Genomic DNA, 22,905 nt, shown 5'->3' on the forward strand with positions numbered 1-22,905 from the left:
CACACAAGCTTTCACAGCAATAAATGTCACGATCCAATGTCTGCTTTTATTTTGGGTTTTTTCACAGTGACAATATTTGGAAAAAAAGGTTCAGCTATTAAAAATGCTGCAAATAGGCATTAGACAAAATATACTATAGACTAAGACATACAAAACACCAGTTGATAATGTGGTACAAAATAGGCTTGGGGCCTCAGGAACAGTAGGTGTGATGGAAGGAATTGGTAAAAATTCCTCATATCCTTCCCAAATGGAACAGAACCTTAGGATCCAAGCCATCTAATACTACTTGCTCATGCTGCATTCTGGCAAGTTCCAGAAACTCCTTTCACAATGAAACAGGAAAATGCCTCCAACTCTGCATCAAGAGATTTTGCTTACATAACAGACAGTGCTACACAGCATGTGTGTAAACTGAAAATAAACTGAATATCCCACATTCTGTCTTAGAAGCCCAACACAGTACCCATTTTGAAGCTGCAGCTGGTTGGAGCGACATCAAAAGTTATTTTACAAGGAAGGTTCAACTTAATTGTCAACAGCAAAACCGTTAGTGTGGGCTCTGAACTCAGATTTCTCTTCTACCTGAACGGTATGCCACTCTGGATCAGACCATTGGTAACACTAGTTGCCTTCATGCAAGGTGAAAAAACCAGCCTAATGCCACGCCATTTTGTATTGTGGCATGACTGCAGTCCAACAAGAAAATTGGGAACTTCCATCATCTTGCATTTCATGGGAAGAAAGTTACGCACATGCTTAGGTCTCCTGTGGCAGTCCCTGAGACATAAAAGCACTTTACATTAGTTGGCTGAAGCGGGTCAACTTGCCATGCTCTTGTTCCTATAATGTTCGCGTTTGACCAAGCTGCCATACTGTATAACAAGGGTGGAAACGACTGCAACAGCACTAGTAGCACTTTAGAATAAAAAGGTGGTGAGGAAATGGTGTTAATTTTTACAAATATGTTGAAGGCCTTATAAAACTGACCTTACACATGAAATAAAAAGGTGAGGGGAGGACTATTTTTAAATCCCCCTTTGCTCCGGGCTGCCACCATCGGCCACCGGCTTGCATTTTAACACACCGTGTGCCTCTGTTGTCGACAGTACATTTGCTTCTCAGCGAGACGGCCAGCTTGTCCCTTCCTCATGTTTATCTTATTGAAAACATCAATGTTCCCTTCAATGCAAGTCAGCTTCAGTGCAGTCATAGTACCGTAACGTATAGGAAAGTGATCCATCATCATCTAATAAATATAGGTCACTGAGCAAAGACTTGATTCAGTTGAGAAGGGGAAAATATGCAAATGGTACAAAGTAACATTGAACATTAAGACTTGTAGTAAAAAAATTACTACAAATATAATGGCATCTGGTTGGAAAATTCTTTAAAAACTTTAGACAATGCAAGTCAGGTGTTTGGCATGATCATGCCTTTTGGTAACAGTGGAAGACGGGCATCTCCTCCAGGGAAAAGAACAGGAATTAGTCCCCATTTCCTCCTCTTCAGTAACACACTTTCCTTCCCCTCCTTGATATAGTGCAATAGTATCCACTTGCACATATGTGAACAAAAAGAGAAATCTGAAAAAAATTTGCAGGGAAAATCCTTGGTGGTTCAATTTTATGCAGATATTTGCAGCATAAAAATAATTCTGGAGGAGTACTAAGGCTTAGAATTCCTTGCCCTGCTGCCACCTCATATACCCTGAGTAGACAGTCTGAAGCTCTATCTTCTGTGCCAAGTAAGCACATGTGGAGAGGTTCCCATCCATGTGCCTCTATGAAATCAGTTCTGCTCCTGTAATTCAGGCATACAAGAGTCAGCGTCTAAAGGCATCTGTGAGGCAGAAAGGACTTTCAGTTGACTAGTAAGTACAGCATCATGAATACTGGGAAACAGCAAATCTCTTTGGGTAGGCTTGTCAAAGAACTGCAGTCTAACAAGATTGTCCATAACAGACCCTGGGAGGGGAAAAAACACTTTTATAACAGCATAACAGACAGGATAGAAACCAGAGCCCTGTGTCCCCCTTAACAAAATATGCTTACCGTTGCAGCCAGCTATATGCACGGAAATGCCAATGTCTTCATATTCTTTTATGATCTACAGCAGAGCAGAAATTAACTTGAGGTTAATGTTCTTTGTCTAATGGCCCCCACAATCAGTATACAAGAATAAGTAGTTGTAAAAGCCACTGTTGAAAGATTTTGTCTTTAAAAGGCTGTTTGTTCTTGCGACAAAGTAAGTTTGTTGGTGTGTTGATGGTTATTCCATCATTTATAAGAGCTTTTACCATCTTGTCAGTGGCACCCAGCTTTTGCTTAGGTTTAGTGAATGTTATTACCTATCCCAGATTGGAATGTGATTCAAACTATTGCTTTATTAGGATTATTATTTAGCCTATAATCCCTTAATGAAGTTAGTAATAGGGTTATTGGGTGGGTGGGCTTTTGATACTTTAATTTTGTATTGTTGATTGTTGTTCTGTTAATTTAGCGTTTTAGTGGGGTTAGGATTTAGCACTGCTACGAGTGTTCTGACAAATGCAGGCAGCAATAGTTAAGACTTTGGGAGGCCAGCCTGGGGTCGGGGATCCCAGTTATCGGGGGGCACTGGAGGTATGGCAGTGAATGCAGGTATAAGGGAAGGGGTCAGAGATATGGATATGCTCATACTCCTTCTAACCTGCAGCCCATCCCGAGATATGATGGTAGGTCTAGGAAGTACCTGTCTCTGAGATTGCTGTTGTGCAACGCCAGGTCCATTAATAATAAGACCACCACCCTGCATGATTGTTTTGTATTGCAGGGTGTGGACCTGGCTTGCATGGCCGAGACCTGGGTGTGAGAGGGCAACACTGTTGCCCTGAAAGAACTGACTCACCCAGGTTTTTCAGTCCTTCACCAGTCTCGGAGACAGGGCCGCAAAGGGGGGGGTGGCCTTGTTAGTCCAGGAGGCTTTCTCCTTCAGGCCCTTTCCTGACTTGGAGATTCCTAGTATTGAATGTGTTGGCCTTGTGTAAGACTATCAGACCTTGTGCAGGAAGCCGAGGAGAGCTTGGCTATCTGGCTGGTGTACTGGTCGCCTAACACACCAGCAGATACCCTGTCGAGCTTGCTAGAGGTAGTGGCAGGCTGGGCCTTGCAGTTCCCAAGTCGTGGGCAACTTCAACGTCCGAGATGATGCCGCATCTTTTTCGCATGTCACAGACCTGGTGTCATCCACGGCAGCACTGGGGCTCTCCCAATTTGTTTCGGATCCTACACACCAAGCAGGCCACACACTGGATTTAAACTTTGGCACTGGGATAGGTTTGGATCTGATGCCTAGTGAGGAAGTACCATGGTCAGATCGCTTTGTCCTGAAGGCCTGGATTGACCTTCCGCCTCCACCCTGTTTGGGTGGCAAGCTGATTTATGCTCACCCATGGAGACTCATGGATCTTGTTGGAATCCAGAGGGCTTTGTGGGATCCTATTCCTCCTTCCGACTCCATTGACGTGCTAGTGGACTGGCATTACCGACTCTCCGTGGCCATCGATGAAATTGCACCCCAATGCCCTCTTTGCCCTCACCAAAATCGGGCCCCTTGGTATACCGAGGGACTCCAAAATATGAAGCGGGAGCTGAGACAGCCAGTGTGAGTATGGTGGTGAACCCGCGATGAAGCTACAAGAGCATCTTATAGGACGTTTATGAAAGCTTATGAGATGGTAATGAAAGCTGCTAAGGAGTATTATGCAGCTGCAATTGCGTCCGCTAGCTCTCGCCCAGCACAATTGTTTAGAATAATTCGCTCTCTCTCAACCTTGGGTGGTCAATCAAATGTAGGTACAAATTTGGTCCACAGCTGTGAGGTTTTAATTAGCTTTTTTGCGGATAAAGTTTTGTCGCTCCACCATGATCTTCCTGCCAACTTAGATACAGTAAATAAACTAGAGACTCCTTGCCCGCCTTCTGGTCCAATTTTGGACCACTTCAGTCGGCTTTCAGACGCTGATGTGGACAGGATCCTGCTAGCTGTGAGGCCTACCACCTGCCTCTTAGACCCATGCCCATCTTGGCTGGTCAAGGCCAGTCTGGATATTGAACAGGCACCCCTGGGAGAGATTATCAACATGTCCCTGTCTTCAGGGACTTTCCCTGGAACTTTGAAAGAGGCAGTGGTTCGGCCACTCTTTGAAAAAAAATCTCCAGATCGGAGAGATCCTACCAACTACTTCCTGGTTTCAAATCTTTTGTACCTGAGTAAGGTAGTTGAGAGAGCGGTCGCCGAGCAGATGCAGAGGTTTCTTGATGATATATCGGGTTTAGACCCATTACACTCAGGCTTCCGCCCCGACCATGGAACGGACACGGCTCTGGTTGCCCTCACAGATGATCACCGGCAACAGCTGGATCGAGGCGGGTCAGAGCTGCTGCTTCTTTTAGATCTTTCGGTAGCCTTTGACATGGTCGACCAAGATCTTCTCGACCACCACCTTGCCAACATTGGAATTCGGGGCATAGCCCGTCAATGGTTGTGCTCCTTCCTACAGGGTCAGGGACAAAGGTGGCAGTTTGGGAGGAAGTCTTGCGGCAACACCTTTTGGTGTATGGGGTGCCACAAGGTGCGATTCTTTCTCCCATGTTGTTCAACATCTATATGCGCCCCCTTGCCCAAAGTTTCAGGCTGGTGTGTCATCAATATGCTGATGACATCCAGCTTTATCTGTTGTTGGACGGCCATCCGGACTCTGCTCCAGACACACTGACCAGGTGTCTGGATGCCATGACAGGGTGGTTGAGAAAAAGCTGACTGAAGCTGAATCCAGTTAAGATAGAGGTCCTGTGGCTCGGTCAGGGCAGCTTAGAGGCGGGCTCTCAACTCTTGCATCTGTACCTGTTGTCAATGGCATTTCATCTGAATGGAGAAAGGTGTACAGTGGGGTGCCACAGGGTTCGGTTCTGGGCTTGGTACTTTTCATTATTTTTATAAATGAAATTTATAAAATTCACCCCTGAAATTCAGGGGGGCGGGAGGGAATGACAGACGCTACGTACCGATTTTAAGGTTTTTACTCCAACTGAATCTATAAAGTTCACTGGTGAAAAATCCAAAATGATGGAATGCACGTTGATCACTGGCTTCATAAAATGTTCAAGTTCATCAGGAGAAGAGTTCTGTGTTGCAGCTTCTGTGGCTGAGAACTTTCCATTGACTGAAATTTCATCCTTTGGCACTTCCTGTTTTATGCTGCTTTCTACATCATCACTAGTCTTTGAGGGAGAAGAACAATATCAGACTTTAATACAAGCATTAAAAAAACTTCATTTCCATCTCTAGAGATTAATTTGACTCTAAAAAGAACTAGTTTCATAAGCAGGGCTGATCTATGTATAAATGAATCTGGAGTATTTATATGCAGAGATTAGTCACAAGGGTATATCCAGGTTTGTGTGTAACCAGAGAACTGAAAAGTTCACCCCCTCCCAAACCTTTTGTTGATATTTTGGATCAATCCACTGATGATTTTGAGGTGGAAGAGTCTTTACAAAGTATCTTTTCCTTCCAAGATCCACACAGTGAAATTATCACATGAAAGATGCCACCCCTCCCATGTAGCACAAGCCCTTTCTGACGTGATCGAATATCATTGTGGTGTGTGTAAGCTTGCATTTTCACAAAACAATGAATTCTCTTTCCACTCATGTTTGTATGAATCAGCCAAAAGTTTCTCATTACATCAAAGTAGATTTTTATAGACCACAGGTTTCCAAAAATGTGAACCTAACATAGGATACTACATTCATGCCTTATTTTTGGACTCACAAAAGTTCATGCTGGAATACTGTTAGTCTTTATGGGGCAGCTGGACTTCTGATTTACCTTTGGAGGCCTTCCTTGAATGTCCAGGGCTTCATTCAGTAAGACCACCAAGTGCAATGGCACATAGACAAGTTGTGACATCACAACTTTATGTTGCCCTCTGAGGGATGCATGGTGTGGTAATCAAACTGAGATCTAATTTTGAAAGCCATCTTGGGGCTGATTCATGATTTCTTAACTGTAGCTAACGAGAAGCCAAGCTTACCAGTTTCAAGGCTGCTTCCTTCTCACTTTTTTCCAGTTGCTTTAGTTCCTTGATGTGTCTTTTCTGGGCTTTCTGCCTTGCAGCCAATACTGCACAGGCATCGACACCTGTCTACCACAGAAAAAAGGCAAGGTCAGACTCATCTCATTAATGACTCAAAGGATCAAGGGTGGTGCTCTTGGTTAAAGCTGTAAAACAATTGTTACTCTTTAAAGTGATGCTTTGCAAACATAGCAAAATGTATCACACGTGCTTAGAGCTGCAACACATGATCAAAACCCTTGTGTGATGCACATATGGCTGGACTGTTCTCCTTCAGATGGTTGATGAGAAATACATGGCTTGGGAAGCCTAGGATCCAGAGGTTGATTGGGATACTAAAATAACCCTGGTGTAAGAACCAAGTGGCCCAGAACCAGGTTGTGGTGACCATGACAACTGGGCTAGGCTACACCAGTAGTCGTCATTGACGCAGGCTGGGTCCCTGTGGCTCTGCTAACACCTCAGGGGACTCGGCCTTCCACGGCAGTGGCCCATCAAGAACTTTTCAAGTGCAAGTTAAACAGCTAGGTTGCCCCTAGTCATGACATTGAAATTATGAGGTTTAGAAAGCTGAAGCATCAACTGCTGACTTGTGGGGAGGAAACAAATTAAAATTGTCCAGGTGCCTGCATTTGGATCTCATGGTGAACTAGATCCAAGGCTTCCAAAAACAGGATGTTTTAATCATGCTTTGTTCGAGGAAGGAAGGGGCAGTGGAGCATTTAAGCACTCCTGAATGCAGCCAGAATGTCTGAATACTTCATGTCTAATAATCAAAGAATCCTGCCGAATACTAAACTGTAATTCTAGACTAGCATTCTCCCCAAAATGTTACATTTGTACATGAAGGTAGGGTGTTTTGCCTTTTTTAATTTTTAAAGATCGAGGAGTTTTTAAACATTAAATTGCCCAGTCCATCTGCGGATTGAAGCAATGTAGTCCAGCAACTGATAAACGTTACAAATCTCCTTTTTGTACAATTTGGCTCATTGCTAAAATGTTTTGAATGTATTTTCAGCAGCACAAAGGAATCCAGGTTGCTCACCTTTTTCTTCAGTGCACTGACATACAAGTCACTGTTGGCAAAATACAGTGAGGAGTTTGCCTGGAATATTTTGATTCCAGGGCATTCTTTCACCTAAGAAATGAAGAGTGAGAAAAAAATTTAAACATTCCTCTCACAGCCTGTGTTGGTATTTCTGCCAAACCTATTTTTAACAGATCTTCCATGGGAGGCTCCATCATCCTGGAATACACTGTGTATTTGACCAGAAAGCAATGTGTGTGAAGGTCCCAAGTTACTGTTTGCTTGACACCAGATTTCCTGAGATGGAAGGTGGAGGGAAAAGGGATGATGAACAAGCACATTACACTGAACAGTAGAATCTTACAATTATCACCTCTAAAGAATAACTACTAGGGCTGCAAGATGCCTCGAGAGAAAAAACAGAGGCTTAATGTGTGGAAATGGGCAGCTGAAGCTTTTGATAGCATGGATGTAAATAACATCACTTGGTAAATGACATCCCATTAAACCACTATTCAAGCGTCTTTTTCCTCCAGGCAATTGGCAACCCTAGTGACCACTGTTCTTCATCAAAGTACCCCCCCAACAGTTCTCCACTTAGTAGCTTCCTGCAGTCCTTCTCAAATGGGACCTGCTAATAGTATTTTGTCTGTTTTCTGACCTTGCAGTCTACCTAGTTCTTTCTAGATGGCATCACTGGCCTGGTAGCCCGCTTCTGAGTGCTTCCCCCCTCCCTACAACTAAAAATCTGCCATATTGGGGAGAAATGTTTAATGCCAGCTACATCCCTGTCGTACTAGTTACTTACAGGGAGCTTCTGATGTGGGAACGTCACCAAAAACATGATTCCCCACCTGCCATCTGATGCGTTGTCCTTAATTTCTTTATTTTGTTACAAGGGTAGGTAAAGACTGAAGTGGGTCGGAAAGGAGAGTAGGAATTTAGCTCACAATCTTAGTCCATGGAAAATGTGAAACATGGGGAAAAGTCTACCAATATGCATGAGAAAAAGCCATTCTACAGCCACCAAACCCCCCCCCCCCCCACACACACACACATAATTGCTGAATTCCCTTCTGGTCTCCACTCACGGTTCTAGTTACGCCCTGGTTGTAAATGACATAGCTGCAAGTTCCTTCCTGTCCAGCCTCCTCTGACTGTGCCTCTCCATATAGGGGTCTGAACCAGTATGAACAGAGATTAACTCTCATGAGATAATCAATTAGGATCCTAAACGACTTATTTCGGTCTCTTCCCCGCCTCCTCCAATGTAAAATTCTCACAACGCTGTTGACTCTTATCTGCATCCTAAGAACCGTAAAGATATCTAATGCCGTCCTACCTCTTCATACTCTTCCACATCACAGTAAATGTCCGTGTCAGGAATCTGGCCAAGGATTCTGTATTGTGGACTGTAGATAAATATAAGCAAAAGTGATCACGGTACTGACAGACCGTATAAAAGCAATCTCTCCGTCAGGAACTGACCTAGGGTGTTACCTCTTTGGAAGGCCAACTCGTGTTTGGGGCCAGTTATCCAAAAAGAATGGCCCATTCCCCACAGGGGAAAAAAGCCTCAAGAACCACAGCGAACTGAGAAAGGAGAAAGACACAAGGCAGAAGGTATATACGGAATGATTAGGCCCCTGGGGAGAAAGCAACAGGCAGGCATTAGGCCTGAGGCAGGAGGTTCACAGAGCTAGCGTGACCAGAGGGAATGAGCCGTGGGAGCTGACGATAGGATGGTTAACTTTCTCCAGGTGAGGCAGTTTTTTTCCTGATTGCTTAAAATGTTTGGAGGGGGCATTTTTATTCTTAGGAATTCACATTTTAAAATTCTGTTTTGCATTCTCTCTCCTCACCCTTATCATTTTTACTGACTTTAATTTTTAAATTGAGGGAAAAAAACCCAGACTCTGCTGTAAGTTACATATATTGTGGCCTGCTCTGGGGACTTTTGAACAGAGTAGGATACCAATCAAACCCGTAACAAAACCAATCAAATAGCTCAGGGGAGCACATGAACACCCACCCACAGGACTCAATCTTCATTAACTAAGGCCTATCACAGTGATTGAGCACAGAAATCCAAACGAGTTCTGCAAAAGACAGAAAAGCAAATAGCGAAGCAATTATAAAATGGGAAGCCTCTTCTACTGTGAAATTCCACCAATTATATGAAAATCCTCCAACTACAAAGAGAAATTTCTGTCAGCTATACAAAAATAACAAAATTGCTTGAGTTTATATAAAAGTGTACAACACCACCAATGACTAACGAAAAATGGGAGTTTTCACAGGTAGACAACTTTGTTCAAAGAGTCAAAGGTGCTATTCTGTTTGGGAATATCTGGAGGCTGGATCCTGGTAAATGACAATATACTTGTAGGCATAAAAGGTAAAGGTAGTCCCCAGTGCAAGCACTGGGACATTACTGACCCATGGGGTGACATCACATCATGACGTTTACTAGGCAGACTTTGTTTACGGGGTGCTTTGCCATTGACTTTCCCAGTCATCTTCCCTTTACCCCCAGCAAGCTGGGTACTAATTTTATCGATCTTGGAAGGATGGAAGGCAGAGTCAACCTTGAGCCGGCTACCTGAAACCGACTTCTGTCGGGATCGAACTCAGGTCGTGAGCAGAGTTGGACTGCAGTACTGCAGCTTACCACTCTGCGCCATGGGGATCTTGCTTGTAGGCATATACAAAGTTATTCGAGATCCTTCTGTCACAGTCAGATTGCAACTTGCAACTGAGCTCACCTAAGAGTTTGGCTCCTACCTTCCCTTCCCTTCTTGATCCCCTATAAGAAGGTTGCTTTCACTGGAGGTTTCCTTGGATGCGACTGTTGAAAAGCACTCGAAGAAGAAAAAGTACCTTGCTATTTCCTGGCTGCTTGCAGCACTGTGAAAACTGGGTTTGTCTGAACTTCCAAATATAACTTGTACTACAATATCTGGACTGTGATTCAGACCACCACAATTACTCTGAAAATGCTTCTCTGACTAAGCAGAAATCTCATTTATTCGTAATGTATATGGCCAATGCTTTTATAGTTTTTTTTAATTCAGGCCTGTGCAAACATTTGTTTTTCAAAGGATTATCCTTAGTGACATAGCTAAATTACTCCTGCAGGGGACAGAACTGGTTGGAAGATGTTCAAGTAACTGCTACTAAACTAATAACAAGCATAACCTTGGCAGCCATCTTGATCTCCACCATCTTCTCTTTCTAACAACTTTGTTTGAACTATACAACTGTGTTATTAGACTAAGGGCTCTGTGCTTGATAAAACAAGAGCTGAACTGAATTTTGCTGTAAAAACACACATGTGCAGTTGATGTAGAAGGAGGAGATCATTTCTTTTTTACTTCCCCCACAACAGCTTTGATATGAGAACTGGAAAAAAAGAGTTCACCTCACCTTTGCGTTCTGTACAGGATGGTAACCAGTGCAAAACCTACAGCTGTGAGCAGACCATAGTCCAGCCCCAGGAAAACTGAGGCCAGGAAAGCTACAATCCAGATAGCCTAAATATTAAAAAAAAAAAAAATCTAATGAGCCATTTACTGATCTCTACTCTCCTACAGGCCTAAAGAGAAGGGTGGTTAGGCTGAATCAAACACAGACAACATGAAAGAGATGACAACTGTCAGCATGGTTAGACTGAGGCATTTTCACATCTTGCTTCAAAAAAAGAAATGGGGGGGAGGGGGAGCAATTCAGGGACTGAACAGAGAATGGATGGCTGAAACGCCAACGAGTCTGTTTGTTTACCTCAAATTCAGCTGCCTGAAGCAAATGCCACCTTATTTTGAAAACATCTTCATATAATCTGCAAGATGTACCTAATTGTTCCTGTACCATGCGCACCATGAGGAAAGTTTCCTACATGCTGTATTTTTTGCTCTATCTCTGAACTATTTCCCTCCTCAAATAGCATTACAAAAGAGCAGGTCATCTTTGCCAACACAGCGGGCAGACGACTCCAATCTTAATTTGGACTGGAGAAATGCTTGTCCTTCTCCCCTTCAAAATCTCCTACAGGCTATTTCAGAGTGGCAATAGTTTTTAAAATGCTTGCCACATCCTGGACTGAGGGAGTGGACAGGAAAAAGGGTTGTGAGGTGGTACCTCAGCATGTCCCCCTTCTGTGCTCCTAGACAGTTTAACCATACCTGTTGTTTTCCTGGTCATTTAAAAACAACCTCTTTGCTCTCCACTCAAAGACAAGGTAGGCCTCACCTGGACCACCAAGTTCTCTCTCTGGCCCACTGGGCAACTCACCCATGGACCAGTTATTCATAGAGAAGTGGGGCCCTTAGAGACCAGATGGGGATACTGTTGCATGTTAAGAATTACCAAGAGAAGGAAGCAAGCAAGTACTTTCCCCTAGACAGATGTAGCCTTACAAAGACTATACATCGTCTCCTGTACATGTTATTCCTTCTCAACCTCTTTACACTGAAAGTTTTGAGGTCTACAATTCAATTCTCCTTTGGTTTGATTCTTCCAGGGCAACTTCCTCTGTATGAGGAGGACGTTAGACTTCTGCAGAAAACTAGCAGTTGTCTTGCAAAAAATATTGAAGTCATACTTTGATTTACATGAACTCAACTCACCAGTTCGATCTTGCTGGTTCTCCAGAAGCGAGCAATATCCCCAAACTGTTTGAACATGCCTTTGAGATTGACCATTACAATGGCTGCCAGCACAGCCTAGAAAAAACACATTGAGCAAACTTTTACTTTCTGAACTCCTTTTAAAACTGAATTGGTGTGCAAATGTTATGTAAATCAACAGGACAAGAGGTCTATTGCTATGTGTGCTTTAATTTCATAAATTATTAATTTAGACACTCCTACTCTACACCCGCTCTGGGAATGAGGAACAACAATGTTGCCTCACTAAATTCTAGTTTCTAAAACAGAGATTCATGCCAATTTACTAAAACAGCGGTCTAATGAGCTATCGTCTTTAGTCTAGAACTTTGTTTTGCTCCAGTTTCTCTTCTGGCATCCTCCATTTAAGTCTTCTGTAGCCAGTACTGACTCCTGGAACGTACATGTAAATAAAGTTAACCTCTAGTTTATTTAACATGCTAATTTCCAAGCCTCTTGTGAAATTTTTCCTGCTCTCCAAAAACCCCTGCAGCATACATGTTTCTGTGCCAACCACTCATCCAAGGAGTACACATACACCTTTATAGACACCACTGTGTTTTCTGATCCACCCTTTTTTGTATGGCTAAATAAATATCTGAATAACCTAGTTAGCAGTATTCCTGGCTATCCTCCACTTCACTGGAACAGGACGTGCTTCAGATGAGCCCAGGAGGGGGGAGAACACCCATTCAAAAACAGCTGCCACCATCATACAAGAATGCCCTGGGCTCGGAGACTCCCAACATTTGGTGACTGGCCTCTGCCCCCATGGCAGCCATTTAGTGTTTGGCTGCATCCCCTATAGCAGCCCTTTTGTTATGGTGCCCACTCATTATACTCAAAATTCCCAAAGTTCCCTCAAGCTCAACAAGGTGGGGTACCACATTTCAAAGCAAACCATGGCTCGTCTGAATGCAGAGAAACTAAGGCATCAATCACTAAGGAGACAAAAAACAAATAAGGCTCACACTCTAGACCAGGGCGCCTTCACTCCAATGGTAATTATCCAGGACAGACGTACAGAAAGCTGGTAGAAGCTACTGAAAGCCAACAGAACAGTCCCAAATAACTAGTGATCATTACATCCAAGAAACTACTCTACTGTGAATTCAGACCCTAGAGAAAACATATTACCTTTGCAGCAAAGAACATTAAAATCCTGTAGTTCTAAGCATTGCAGTTGGCAAAAGATGTTTTACTACAGGTTTCAATCTGATTTCACCTGTACAAAAACATACACATAAAAAAACTCTTACCTGTGGCAGTGGTTCAAAGAGGTAACCAATGGCTACAATGACCAACAGGACCATGATTGAGGATAGGGTGCCAGCAATCTGGACAAGAGACACACAAAGCACATGTCTACTGAGCACCCTGACAAGGGTGCACCGGTCCCACACACTCTTCTCATTATTTTTCCTATAATCCTTTTAACTTGATAAAATCTGTTCAGTTGGTAAGCGCAAACAGAAGCAAGCAGCCTTGGATATCTTAATCAGCAATTCTGAGACCCAGCATGTGGAAGTGGACAAAATGTTGGGTTGGAGTTTATCTGGGTTCAAATTCCCTCTCTGAGGATGGCTGTGGGCAAGCAGTATACACTGGCTCCTATCTAACAGAGCAAGGATAAAATGCTAGGCACACAGCTCTGATATTCTTGGGGGAAGACTATGGTCCAAATGAAAAAAACAAACCTAATGATATGTACCTGAGTTTTCCCCCCAGTGCTCTCCTGGACAAGACTCCGAGACATCGAGCAAGTGATAGCAAAAGTCTGGAAAAAGGATCCTACAGAATTACATATGCCTAATGCGATCAGTTCCTGTGGCAAAAGGAAAGAACAGAATAAATGTACACTGTCAAATTGTTCCAAAGATGGTACTTATATTATTTATGATGTGCTGAATAATTGAAAAAGACATGCATAAAAATATTAGAACCCTGATTCCAACAGAATACAAATATATATGAGAGGCTGGATCCTGCTAATGGTAGCACCTTCCCCCAGCACAAGATGCCTTCCCTTCATGCAATAGGCTCTTAGTGGTAGAGTCTCTTAGGTCAAGGGAAGGCACCTTGTGCCAGAGGAAGGTACCCCCAGCAGTGGAACAGATCTTTGGATCCATCCCACTAAGTAGTGATGAAAGTACAAAAGCGGTATGCTCATATCTCAACGAAACTGAAAAGGCAGGTGGCCTCACAGTGGGACTTGTAAGTAAGGACCACGGGCTGTTAGATCAAATGAAGCACATAGTGTGGGGAGAATCTATCAGCTCGAAGCATCTTCTTCTACCAACTGGTGAAGAGTCCTTGAGGTGAAGCACAGACCCAGTGCTGATGTAATGATGTTCCAGACCTCGCCACCAAGAGGAGATTGGGATGCTGTATGTACACTTTGAACTGTAGAACAGAAGCGTGTCATGTTTCTGGTAAATGAGCCATAGACAACTACAGCCTACTGGACAGATGATCTACTAATTTCAACTGGCTTTTGATCAGACAAGGAGAAAAACACGGATATTAAAACAAACTTGCCTGATTTCCGTCAACAGTATAACCATGTTTAAGAGCAAAGATTTTGGCCATTGAGATGGTCATGGAAAAACCAACTATGGCTATTGCAATTGCATCAACAAAAACTGCTGGTATGAGGTGGATATCGGGTACTTCTGGAGGACGTAACCTGCAAGCAATAAGAAAGAAGACAACAACATAATAGCTGTACCTAACTACATCATCTTAACAAGATCATTTAATTCCTTACACTTAACCTACCCTTTGGGGATATTCCCAACAACATCCACTCCATAGGTCTTCGACAGATTCATTCCAGATGAAACGCCAGTACCAATTACAACCTTTAAAAAACACATACACACACACACACGTAAACACCTGGTAAAGTAGCAGAAGAGAAGCTAACTTGACTTGGGATATTTCAACCAAAGCTTTAAAACAGAACCTATTAATTCATTCTACACTTACCACTATAATCTCCATTGGGACAGGGACAGGCAGCTTCTTTTTAAAGCGGTCATTGATCTCCTTCCCGCTCAGCAATAAAACCATGCAAATCAGTCCCACAACTAAAGCCGCGACATTGGTTTTAGTGATGTCCGAAAACACGGCAATCAAACTCTGCAATACAAAATGTGGGAAGCTATTCACGTACGAGACAGCCAAAGCAGAAGTCAGTGATTATATCACATGTGGACTGTGCTACTGGGACAAGAATTCATCATCTTGAGAGTTTTAGTTCTCCATCTTAAACTAAGTACGTTTCCAGTCTTTATGAGTTTTAATGCAGGCCTGAAAATGTGTGGATAACATGCTTGAAATCTCAGAAATCAGAGGAAGCCAAATAGGATTTTTAATGGTCAATGGATCAGGGCATTCAGTTCCATGAACAGCAACTTCCCAGGAATACAGAAGTACAATTAACTTTGTACAGAAAGCAAACGTATGCGCTTTTTCTTAGTCTGCAATAACATTTAATATAAAATATACCTATACTAATCTAATGGCAGGAATCTATGCTAATTGCAAACCCGCAATAGAGAAGATCAGATTCAGGTTGGTACATCTCACCTAGGACTGAAAGCACGGACACAGAGTTCCTTGCAGCACAGAGCAGCAAAGCCCAGAAGTTGCTGAAGCCAGCCCAGGCAAGGCTTTTAGCTGATGGATAAAATGAACCACGAACTTTCAGCTACATTACACTAAAATCTTCAAGTCATTTAACACAGTCAGATCACTGACAGCTCCTGAAACGCTGTCATTAGCCAACTCTTCAGAATGACTGCAAGCCCTACCAGCCGGTCACATCTGCTCAAAAGTGCAGACACAGATCTGCAGGCCTGGAGCTGCCAGGAGGCCTTTAGAGTTTCTGTACCAATGAGATCATTTTCCAATTAAGTAGCAGTGATCGCGCCTAGCAGTCAAACATGGGATAGTTGGGGAAAAGCATGCAGAACATGATGTATGTATTTAATGTGTCCATGCATTCTCCCCACCCCCCACCCCAGTATTTCAGGTCGAGTTTATTTTTTGGTCATATTACAAATGCAAGAATCAAAACCACCACACACAAAAATTCCTAAAATCAAAACAATAATTTTAAAGCCATAAGACACCATTCTGCATATCCAGAAGACACCATTGTGCTTATTAATTAAACTATTTATGGCCCGATTTTCCCACCAGCCTCGAGGGCCACCTTGAGTGGAGGAACCACCAGAAGGTGGCAGCAAGATAGCCACAGTTGCATCATAGGGGCCATATAGGAGAGTATTACGGTCTATCACATGACAATCAAAGAAATGTTAGATACTTAAATCCCTTACAAGACCAGTTATTAAAATGAATATTTTTACTATTTTTATTCTTAGTTGATAAAAGTTATTGTACATATTATTCACCTTATGCTAAAAGCTGATAGACTGCATTTGGAGTAATAAAAAAGCAACTAGCTACTTATAAAATTTGACAACCTGTCTGGTATGGCATGCAAAACAATAAGAATCATTTTGCTTAGATCAGACGAAAGACTCATTTATGTCAATTCTGTCTCTAGCAGTGATTAGCTCAATACCCTGGGAAGTCATTCTCTGGTTTTCATTCCCAGCTTCTGGACTCAGAAGTATGGTAGCTGAAGGTCCATATAACTGTCATGTCTGAATGTTTTCAGCAGTCGTAGCTATTTCAGAACACTGAAAAAGTCTAGATTTGCCTCCAGGGCACGTTAACATCACAAAGCCAAATCAGATAAAATTTGCAGGTAGTCGGGTGGGCCCAACTGAAAAAAAAAATCCAAAAGCAACAATAACTTTATTGGGAGCAAGTCAACTCTCACAAAGCATCCTGGCAGTGAATAAAGGGAACTGAGACTTTGTGGGGAGTCAAGCGTCTAAAAAAACTTACAAAGTTAGAAGTCTGAGAAATTCTCCATAAAAGACACAACACAGCAAATTCAACCTGACTGAAATTCCTCTGTCCTCTTGGACTGTGAATCTGGAATCTTTCTAAGCCCAGCTGGATTTAATTGCTAAGCAATGCTCTGATCACATGTGACGTCAGTGTAACTTACATAAAGGCATGAAAGGGGTCCACTGAATCTTTTAGTTTTAATTCCAAGAAGATACTTCAACTGGGAGGTAAAGACGTGCACAGCCGCAGCAGTGGTGAATCCCCGTACTAGGGGCTCCGTGAGGTAAATAGCTACAAATCCAAAACGAAGGAGACCTAAACACAACTGAAGGAAACACGGAAGTGTCACATATGATGAATTTACTGCAATTTTAAGGTCAGAACAGCTCAGAAGTTGCTGATTTAGCACACACTTTTAACACATGGATCAGGCATGAGTTAATCTCCATTGAAAGTTCACCCTCCTCTCCCTATTCTCATAAGCAAGGAGGCCTCCTCTCATGAGCCCTAGCCCAAGTCCTGAAAACTGCTGGCACTATCAGGTCTAATATATGCTTGTTTTTGCAAGAAGTAACTCAGACTGGCAGCAACTCTCCAGGGTCTTAGGCAGAGGCCTTTCACATCACCTATTGCCAGGTCCTTTTACCTGAAGATACTGAGGATTGAACCTGAGACCTTCTGCATGCCAAGCAGATGCTCCACAACTGAGCCATGATCCCTGCTCCTAACACACAAACGCAGCCGCTTTATATTGAATCAGACCATTGGTCCACCAAAGCCAGTATTGTCTATTCAGACTGGCAGCAGTTCTCCAGGGTCTCAGGCAGAGGCCCTTCAATATCACCTGCTACCTGATTCTTTTAACTGGAGGATGCCAGGGAATTGAACTTGGGGCCTTCTGCATGCCAAGCAGATGTTCTACCATTGAGCGATGGCCCCTCCCCATTAGGGGAGATTTCTTACAGTGGCGTTCCTTACAGCAACATACAAATACACTTCTGGACCAAGGCATAAGTACATTACCTGTATGAAGCCCGAAAGCAACGTTACCGCAACAGCAACCTTCACCCTCATGTCATCTCTGGCTCTGATGTTTTCAGGATCTGTGGTATTGGTTGAGTTGGTGTCGGTAATGTCAAACATTTCATCAGGTGCTTCTCTGACAGCTACTCCGCCGATCATCAGACTGATGACAGCAAAGGTTCCTGAAACAGCGTTAACAAAAGAGAACACACATTTCCTTCTCTGACTATTTAAAGCACATGACAGAAAATACAATTTTGTCCATTAAGAAGTGTTACCTATGGATATGTGTCTGGAGGTTCCAAAAAAGGTATACAGAAATACTGGATAAAATGAAGAATACAGGCCAAAAACAGGGGGCAGAGCAGCCAGCAGTGCATAAGCCAACCCTAGGAAAAAAAGAATTAGAGAGGAGAAATAAGAAGCATTCTTGAAACATGCTTGGTTTCAAAACAAATAACTGAAATGAAACTTTTTTCATATGCAGGCTATTCTTCTGATACATCCCTAATCAGCAATCAGTGTTAAAGGACAGTCACTGGACAGAAAAGATATTGGGAGCCCCCAGCCCCATTCCCCCTCATTCCAAAATCTCATCTTCCACCTGCCACTTGTTTCTGTAGGTGGAGAACTGAGGGCAGAGAGAAAACTGGTATTTAAGGGTTCGGATTTGGGCCAGGAGCCTCCAGCTGGCTGATCACAACTGGCAAGCCTTCTCACAACTGTGTGTGTGTAAAGGCCGTCAAGTCACAGCCGACCTATGGTGACCTCTTTTTGGGGTTTTCATGGCAAGAGACTAACAGAGGTGGTTTGCTAGTGCCTTCCTCTGCACAGCAACCCTGGTATTCCTTGGTGGTCTCCCATCCAATTTATCACAGAACCAGCGGCTCATTGCCAAGGAGCGACATTTTAATCCTGCAGCCGAATTCAGTTGTCACCAGGCCGTTGTATGAATTGTTCACTGCTCACCCAAACTGTTGCTTGCTTACAAGAAACGGAATAATAAAGACACTGATGTTAGGACCAATTGCTGGATAGTAAGGAGAAATGGACTTGGGAGTATTCTACATTAAGACTCTCCATAGCTCCTAAACATGGTGGAGATTCAACACAAAAGCTGAATTCCCCACCATAGCTGGAAAAGGTTGAATACAATAGCCCCATACATACATCATGTGTGGGTACAGGGCGATGCTTGCAGAGGAGGAGCAGGATCATGTGAGCATGGTGGTCCTTACTCACTAATGCATGTTCTACAGCAACGTGCCCACGAAAAATATGCTTATACAAACTCTACGCTCTGTGGCACACTGGTGAATGTCCATAGGCAGTACCAGTGCCTTCAACCCAGCTCCCATTTGATGTGAATTGCTCTGAACCCACATACAAGGGCATCTCTTCATAATGTGGTCAGTGAAAGGAAATACTGCTGAACACACACTCCACAAACAGGCTTAAGCCTAGTTTTCACTGAGGTGGTAAATATGGATCTGAAATATTTCAGGCTGCAAGCTGGGATTTGTACGAAGGAACAAATTCCTTCTCAAAGAGACCCAGAATTTCAGGGAAAGGTCAGATTGGAACATCTTCCACATTCTGGTTCTCTGTGGAGGTGGGTTGTTTTTTTTTAATGGAGAAACATTTCACTGTGTCAGCCTCTTCCACAGTAGGACGTGGTATACCCCAGACACAGGTTTACCACCTCAACAAGAACTAGGCCTCAGCCTACATATTTCTCTGTAGCAGTTACTAAAGTCAACATATTTACTTGGTATCCTGACCTTTCCCCCATAATGCCATAACAGCACTAATATCTGCCTGAGGCCTCTCAGTATGCTTCAGTCCAAATATAGATTTGAACCTGGATTTTTCACTGCTTTGGCTACTAACCAAGCCAGCTCTCAGTGAATTTGGTCTCAAAGCTTGTCCAAACATTCACTTACTGATAGTCTCCTCTCATATGGAAAAATGAGACTTCCATTTTCACATGGGAAGTCCCTTAGTTTGATCATGCTCCCTAGGGTTGCCAACCTTGGGTTTGGAAATAACAGGAGATTTGAGGGCAGAGCCTGGGAAAGTGGTGTTTAGGTAGGGGAGGAACATCAGTAGGGTATGATGCCATGCAGTTCACCTTCCAAAGTGGCCATTTTCTCCAGGAGAAGTGGAATAAAAGTTTTAAATAACTAACAAATAAATAAGTGATTTATGTACTCTGGAGATCAGTTGTAATTCCTGGAGATCTCCAGCCCCCACCTGGAAGTTGGCAACGCTACTCCCATGGGGGGACTGTTTACAGTTCTTGTTAAATTTACCACCAGGGAGAAGAATTAAGTCTTCTCTCTAAAGTTTTAAACTTTACATGGGGCACAGTGGGGACACTATCAAACACGGTCATTTGTTTTTTTAAATAGAGGTGGTGCAGTTCCCAAGAGAGGAATGTATCATCTCAGCCAATACCCATTTGAATCACTCCTAAGATCTACTACATCGTATTAATCATGTATGTTTTCTACATATTAACATAAGCAATTGAGTGGAACCCCTTTATCACAAAAACTTCTATCATGGTTGTTCTGAAAATGTTTAAAGAAAAGGTACAAGTTAAATTTCACTAACCTTGAGGAAGCTGCATCACCCCAGTACTGATACCTGAGACAATGTCTCCTGGTAAATATTCTTTCACTGGATACTTTGGGAGCCATTTAATGATTGGTAAAAAACTAGTGAGAACAGATTTGGCTTTCTTGGAAGAACAGCTGAAACAAATACAAAAAAGTACAATGAACTGAAAGAAATCAGTGTGGTGTAGTGGTTAAGAGCGGCAGACTCTAATATGGAGAACCAGGTTTGATTCCCTGCTCCTCCACATGAGCAGTGGTCTCTAATCTGGAGAACTGGGGAATTAAACCCCAGACAAAATCACCTTCCATTCCCCCCACCCCACAACAGACACTTTGTGAGGTAGGTGGGGCTGAGAGTTCGGAGAGAACTGTGACTAGCCCAAGGTCACCCAGTAGGCTTCAAGACGAAAGCATGGACAGTTGTACCTTAACTTCAGCACCAAGTAAGCAGTTGCTTAGGCAGAGAACCAGCCCTGAGTGCCAAGCAATACCGTCTGATATAGACTAAATAATTTTACACTACAGTGATAGTTTGAGCAAGCAGATATATCAGGATCAGACAAAGCACTCTAAAGAATAACGTCGGTACAATCATAGGATGTGTGTCTTCACAATGCAGAAGGGGAAGTACATTTCTCATTCATAGAAAAGAAACAGCCTCTGTTTTCCAAGGAAAGTTAACCTATTAGGGAGAAAATCAAAGCCTGTCTTCTGACATGCTAACCTTCTGAAGGCAGGGAGGTCAAGATTTTTCTAAAATGATGGGAGACAATTATACAATTTACCATCTGCATCTTAAAAGGTACATCATAGCAAAGTGGCGCCATACTGTTTTTAGGAATGTGTAGATTGGCTCTTACAGCTTCTCGGGAAAGTGGTACCAAGACCATTTTGCATTTTTTGTTTGCACTGAGAAAGTCACCTAGATGCAATGAATAAATTAAATCATTCTACCGGCCATAAATGTCCTACCGACAAGAATGTGCTATCTTCTGACCAAGAGGCTGGGAGGCCTTTTCCTTCCTGTGCAGCTGGCCTTGTAGGGCTCCTTGGCTATACACTCGCCTCTCCACACAGTACATCTGGTCCGACGCAAGGCATGTTTCATGTTCTCCAACATGTTCCATAGCACATCTCAGTGAACGAGAAAAGCAGAAGAGGTTCTCCTTGAAGTTGCTAACAAAAACAAATGTACGGAAAAGGTAGAAAGATACAGACAGCTCATAAACAGTGCTCCCATCTGGGGAGGACCCACCACTTGTACTGTTCAGCACAAGGAACTCTACAAAGACCACCTCTGAGAAGGTTGTTAATGCAGGGTTGCAAGTTGGAGAGACATTTTAATGGATTTTAGTCATTACAAATGCAGCGATTGCAAATTGGAGCTTAAAGTGAACACAGAGGCAGGCAACTCCACTCACACTCCAGGCCGCTACAGAAATACCACAATCTTGACAGCCATACATTTAACAAAGAGGCCACCAGACAGACAAAAATCAATCAAGGAACTCCCTTTAATTAGAAGATAATAAGGTTTATCAGGTAGAATTTTCCTGACTGTGAATGGTTACATTTGAAAAAAATACACAGAAGAGGAGAATCAATCTTTTCATATAAAGTACCCTGTGTTGTTTAGCTCCTCATTACCCTTGATTAGGGGGTATTTGATAATCTTACAGACAATCTTGATATCCTTAAACTAGTGTAAAAAAGAGAGCAGCTGATGAAGTCACTTCACCTTTCTTCATCAAACCTTTCCACAGATTTTTCTGAATTATATGGATGCATGTTATTCCTTCCCAGCCAAGCTCCCCGTGGTAATACTGCTGTCTAGAAATAAACATTCTTAAATAAAAAGTTGCATGATCTGCCTAGATACAAATAGAGGTGTTGGATGTTGCTTACAGTGATGTAGCTAGGCGGTTTATACTGAGATTTTGGATCTGGATTATCAACCATATGTCTTTACCAGATTAATCACATTACCAGACCTCTGGAAACGAGATACTAATTCATTGTCAACAAAAATGCAAGAAAACAAAAACTAAAGGCAAGGCTCAGATTACATGGCATTGTGCGCACAGGTTCAATGCCACACCCACAGGCTCCTGGTTTACCAGCTGTGGTTGTGAGTGCTTAAAATGCTGTAGTAATACAAATGAAGTGTACAAAGTGCATGATCACATTAATATGCATCTGTTTAAACTGACAGATCTACAAAGTAGTAGCAAGAGTGCTCTCTTTTATTAAAAAAAAACCTGTTGTGTCTCCTGAGTTAACAATTTCCTGAGGTTAAATTCCTCCTTGGGTGTACCTTTTTTGGCAGAATGCAAGGAGAAGTGGCGGTGGAACATTTTCCTCTTGGGACATTACAAAATGATTTCCCCAAACTTACAGTTTTCTTTTTGCAAACAAAAGAGCTTCTGAAACAAAGCAACCTCACAAAAGGTACTAATTTTCTCCACAAGATTTCTATTTCATTTTCTGTAGTTCATCTTCTTTCACATTTTAAGAATTATC

At 42.7% G+C, this 22,905-nt stretch overlaps 1 protein-coding gene across 1 annotated transcript; it reads right to left on the bottom strand.

Moving 5' to 3' along the window:
- Nucleotides 1-1,768: 1,768 nt before the first annotated feature.
- Nucleotides 1,769-21,556, bottom strand: SLC26A5 (solute carrier family 26 member 5). Its single transcript, XM_056846127.1, has 18 exons — nucleotides 21,358-21,556; nucleotides 20,381-20,520; nucleotides 18,043-18,153; nucleotides 17,765-17,946; nucleotides 16,902-17,066; nucleotides 14,801-14,953; nucleotides 14,591-14,673; nucleotides 14,351-14,498; nucleotides 13,524-13,637; nucleotides 13,072-13,149; nucleotides 11,774-11,869; nucleotides 10,575-10,681; nucleotides 8,491-8,560; nucleotides 7,167-7,259; nucleotides 6,080-6,190; nucleotides 5,049-5,264; nucleotides 2,055-2,109; nucleotides 1,769-1,967 (listed from the first exon to the last, which is right to left on the bottom strand). Exons 1-18 carry the CDS (start codon nucleotides 21,510-21,512, stop codon nucleotides 1,792-1,794), a joined length of 2,253 nt encoding a protein of 750 aa, XP_056702105.1. The 5' UTR covers nucleotides 21,513-21,556; the 3' UTR covers nucleotides 1,769-1,791.
- Between the last annotated feature and the right edge of the window lie 1,349 nt (nucleotides 21,557-22,905).

Source organism: Euleptes europaea, chromosome 3 (assembly GCF_029931775.1).
Source record: "Euleptes europaea isolate rEulEur1 chromosome 3, rEulEur1.hap1, whole genome shotgun sequence".
NCBI lineage: Eukaryota > Metazoa > Chordata > Lepidosauria > Squamata > Sphaerodactylidae > Euleptes > Euleptes europaea.

Excerpts from the sequence above, each read along its gene's own strand:
- SLC26A5 (XM_056846127.1), bottom strand. The coding sequence starts at position 21,512 with ATGGAACATGTTGGAGAACATGAAACATGCCTTGCGTCGGACCAGATG. Across the intron at positions 13,150-13,523 it reads GCACTGGGGGGAAAACTCAG|ATTGCTGGCACCCTATCCTC; the intron begins GTACATATCATT and ends TCTCTTGTCCAG. Across the intron at positions 7,260-8,490 it reads ATGTGGAAGAGTATGAAGAG|GTGAAAGAATGCCCTGGAAT; the intron begins GTAGGACGGCAT and ends TTCATTTCTTAG.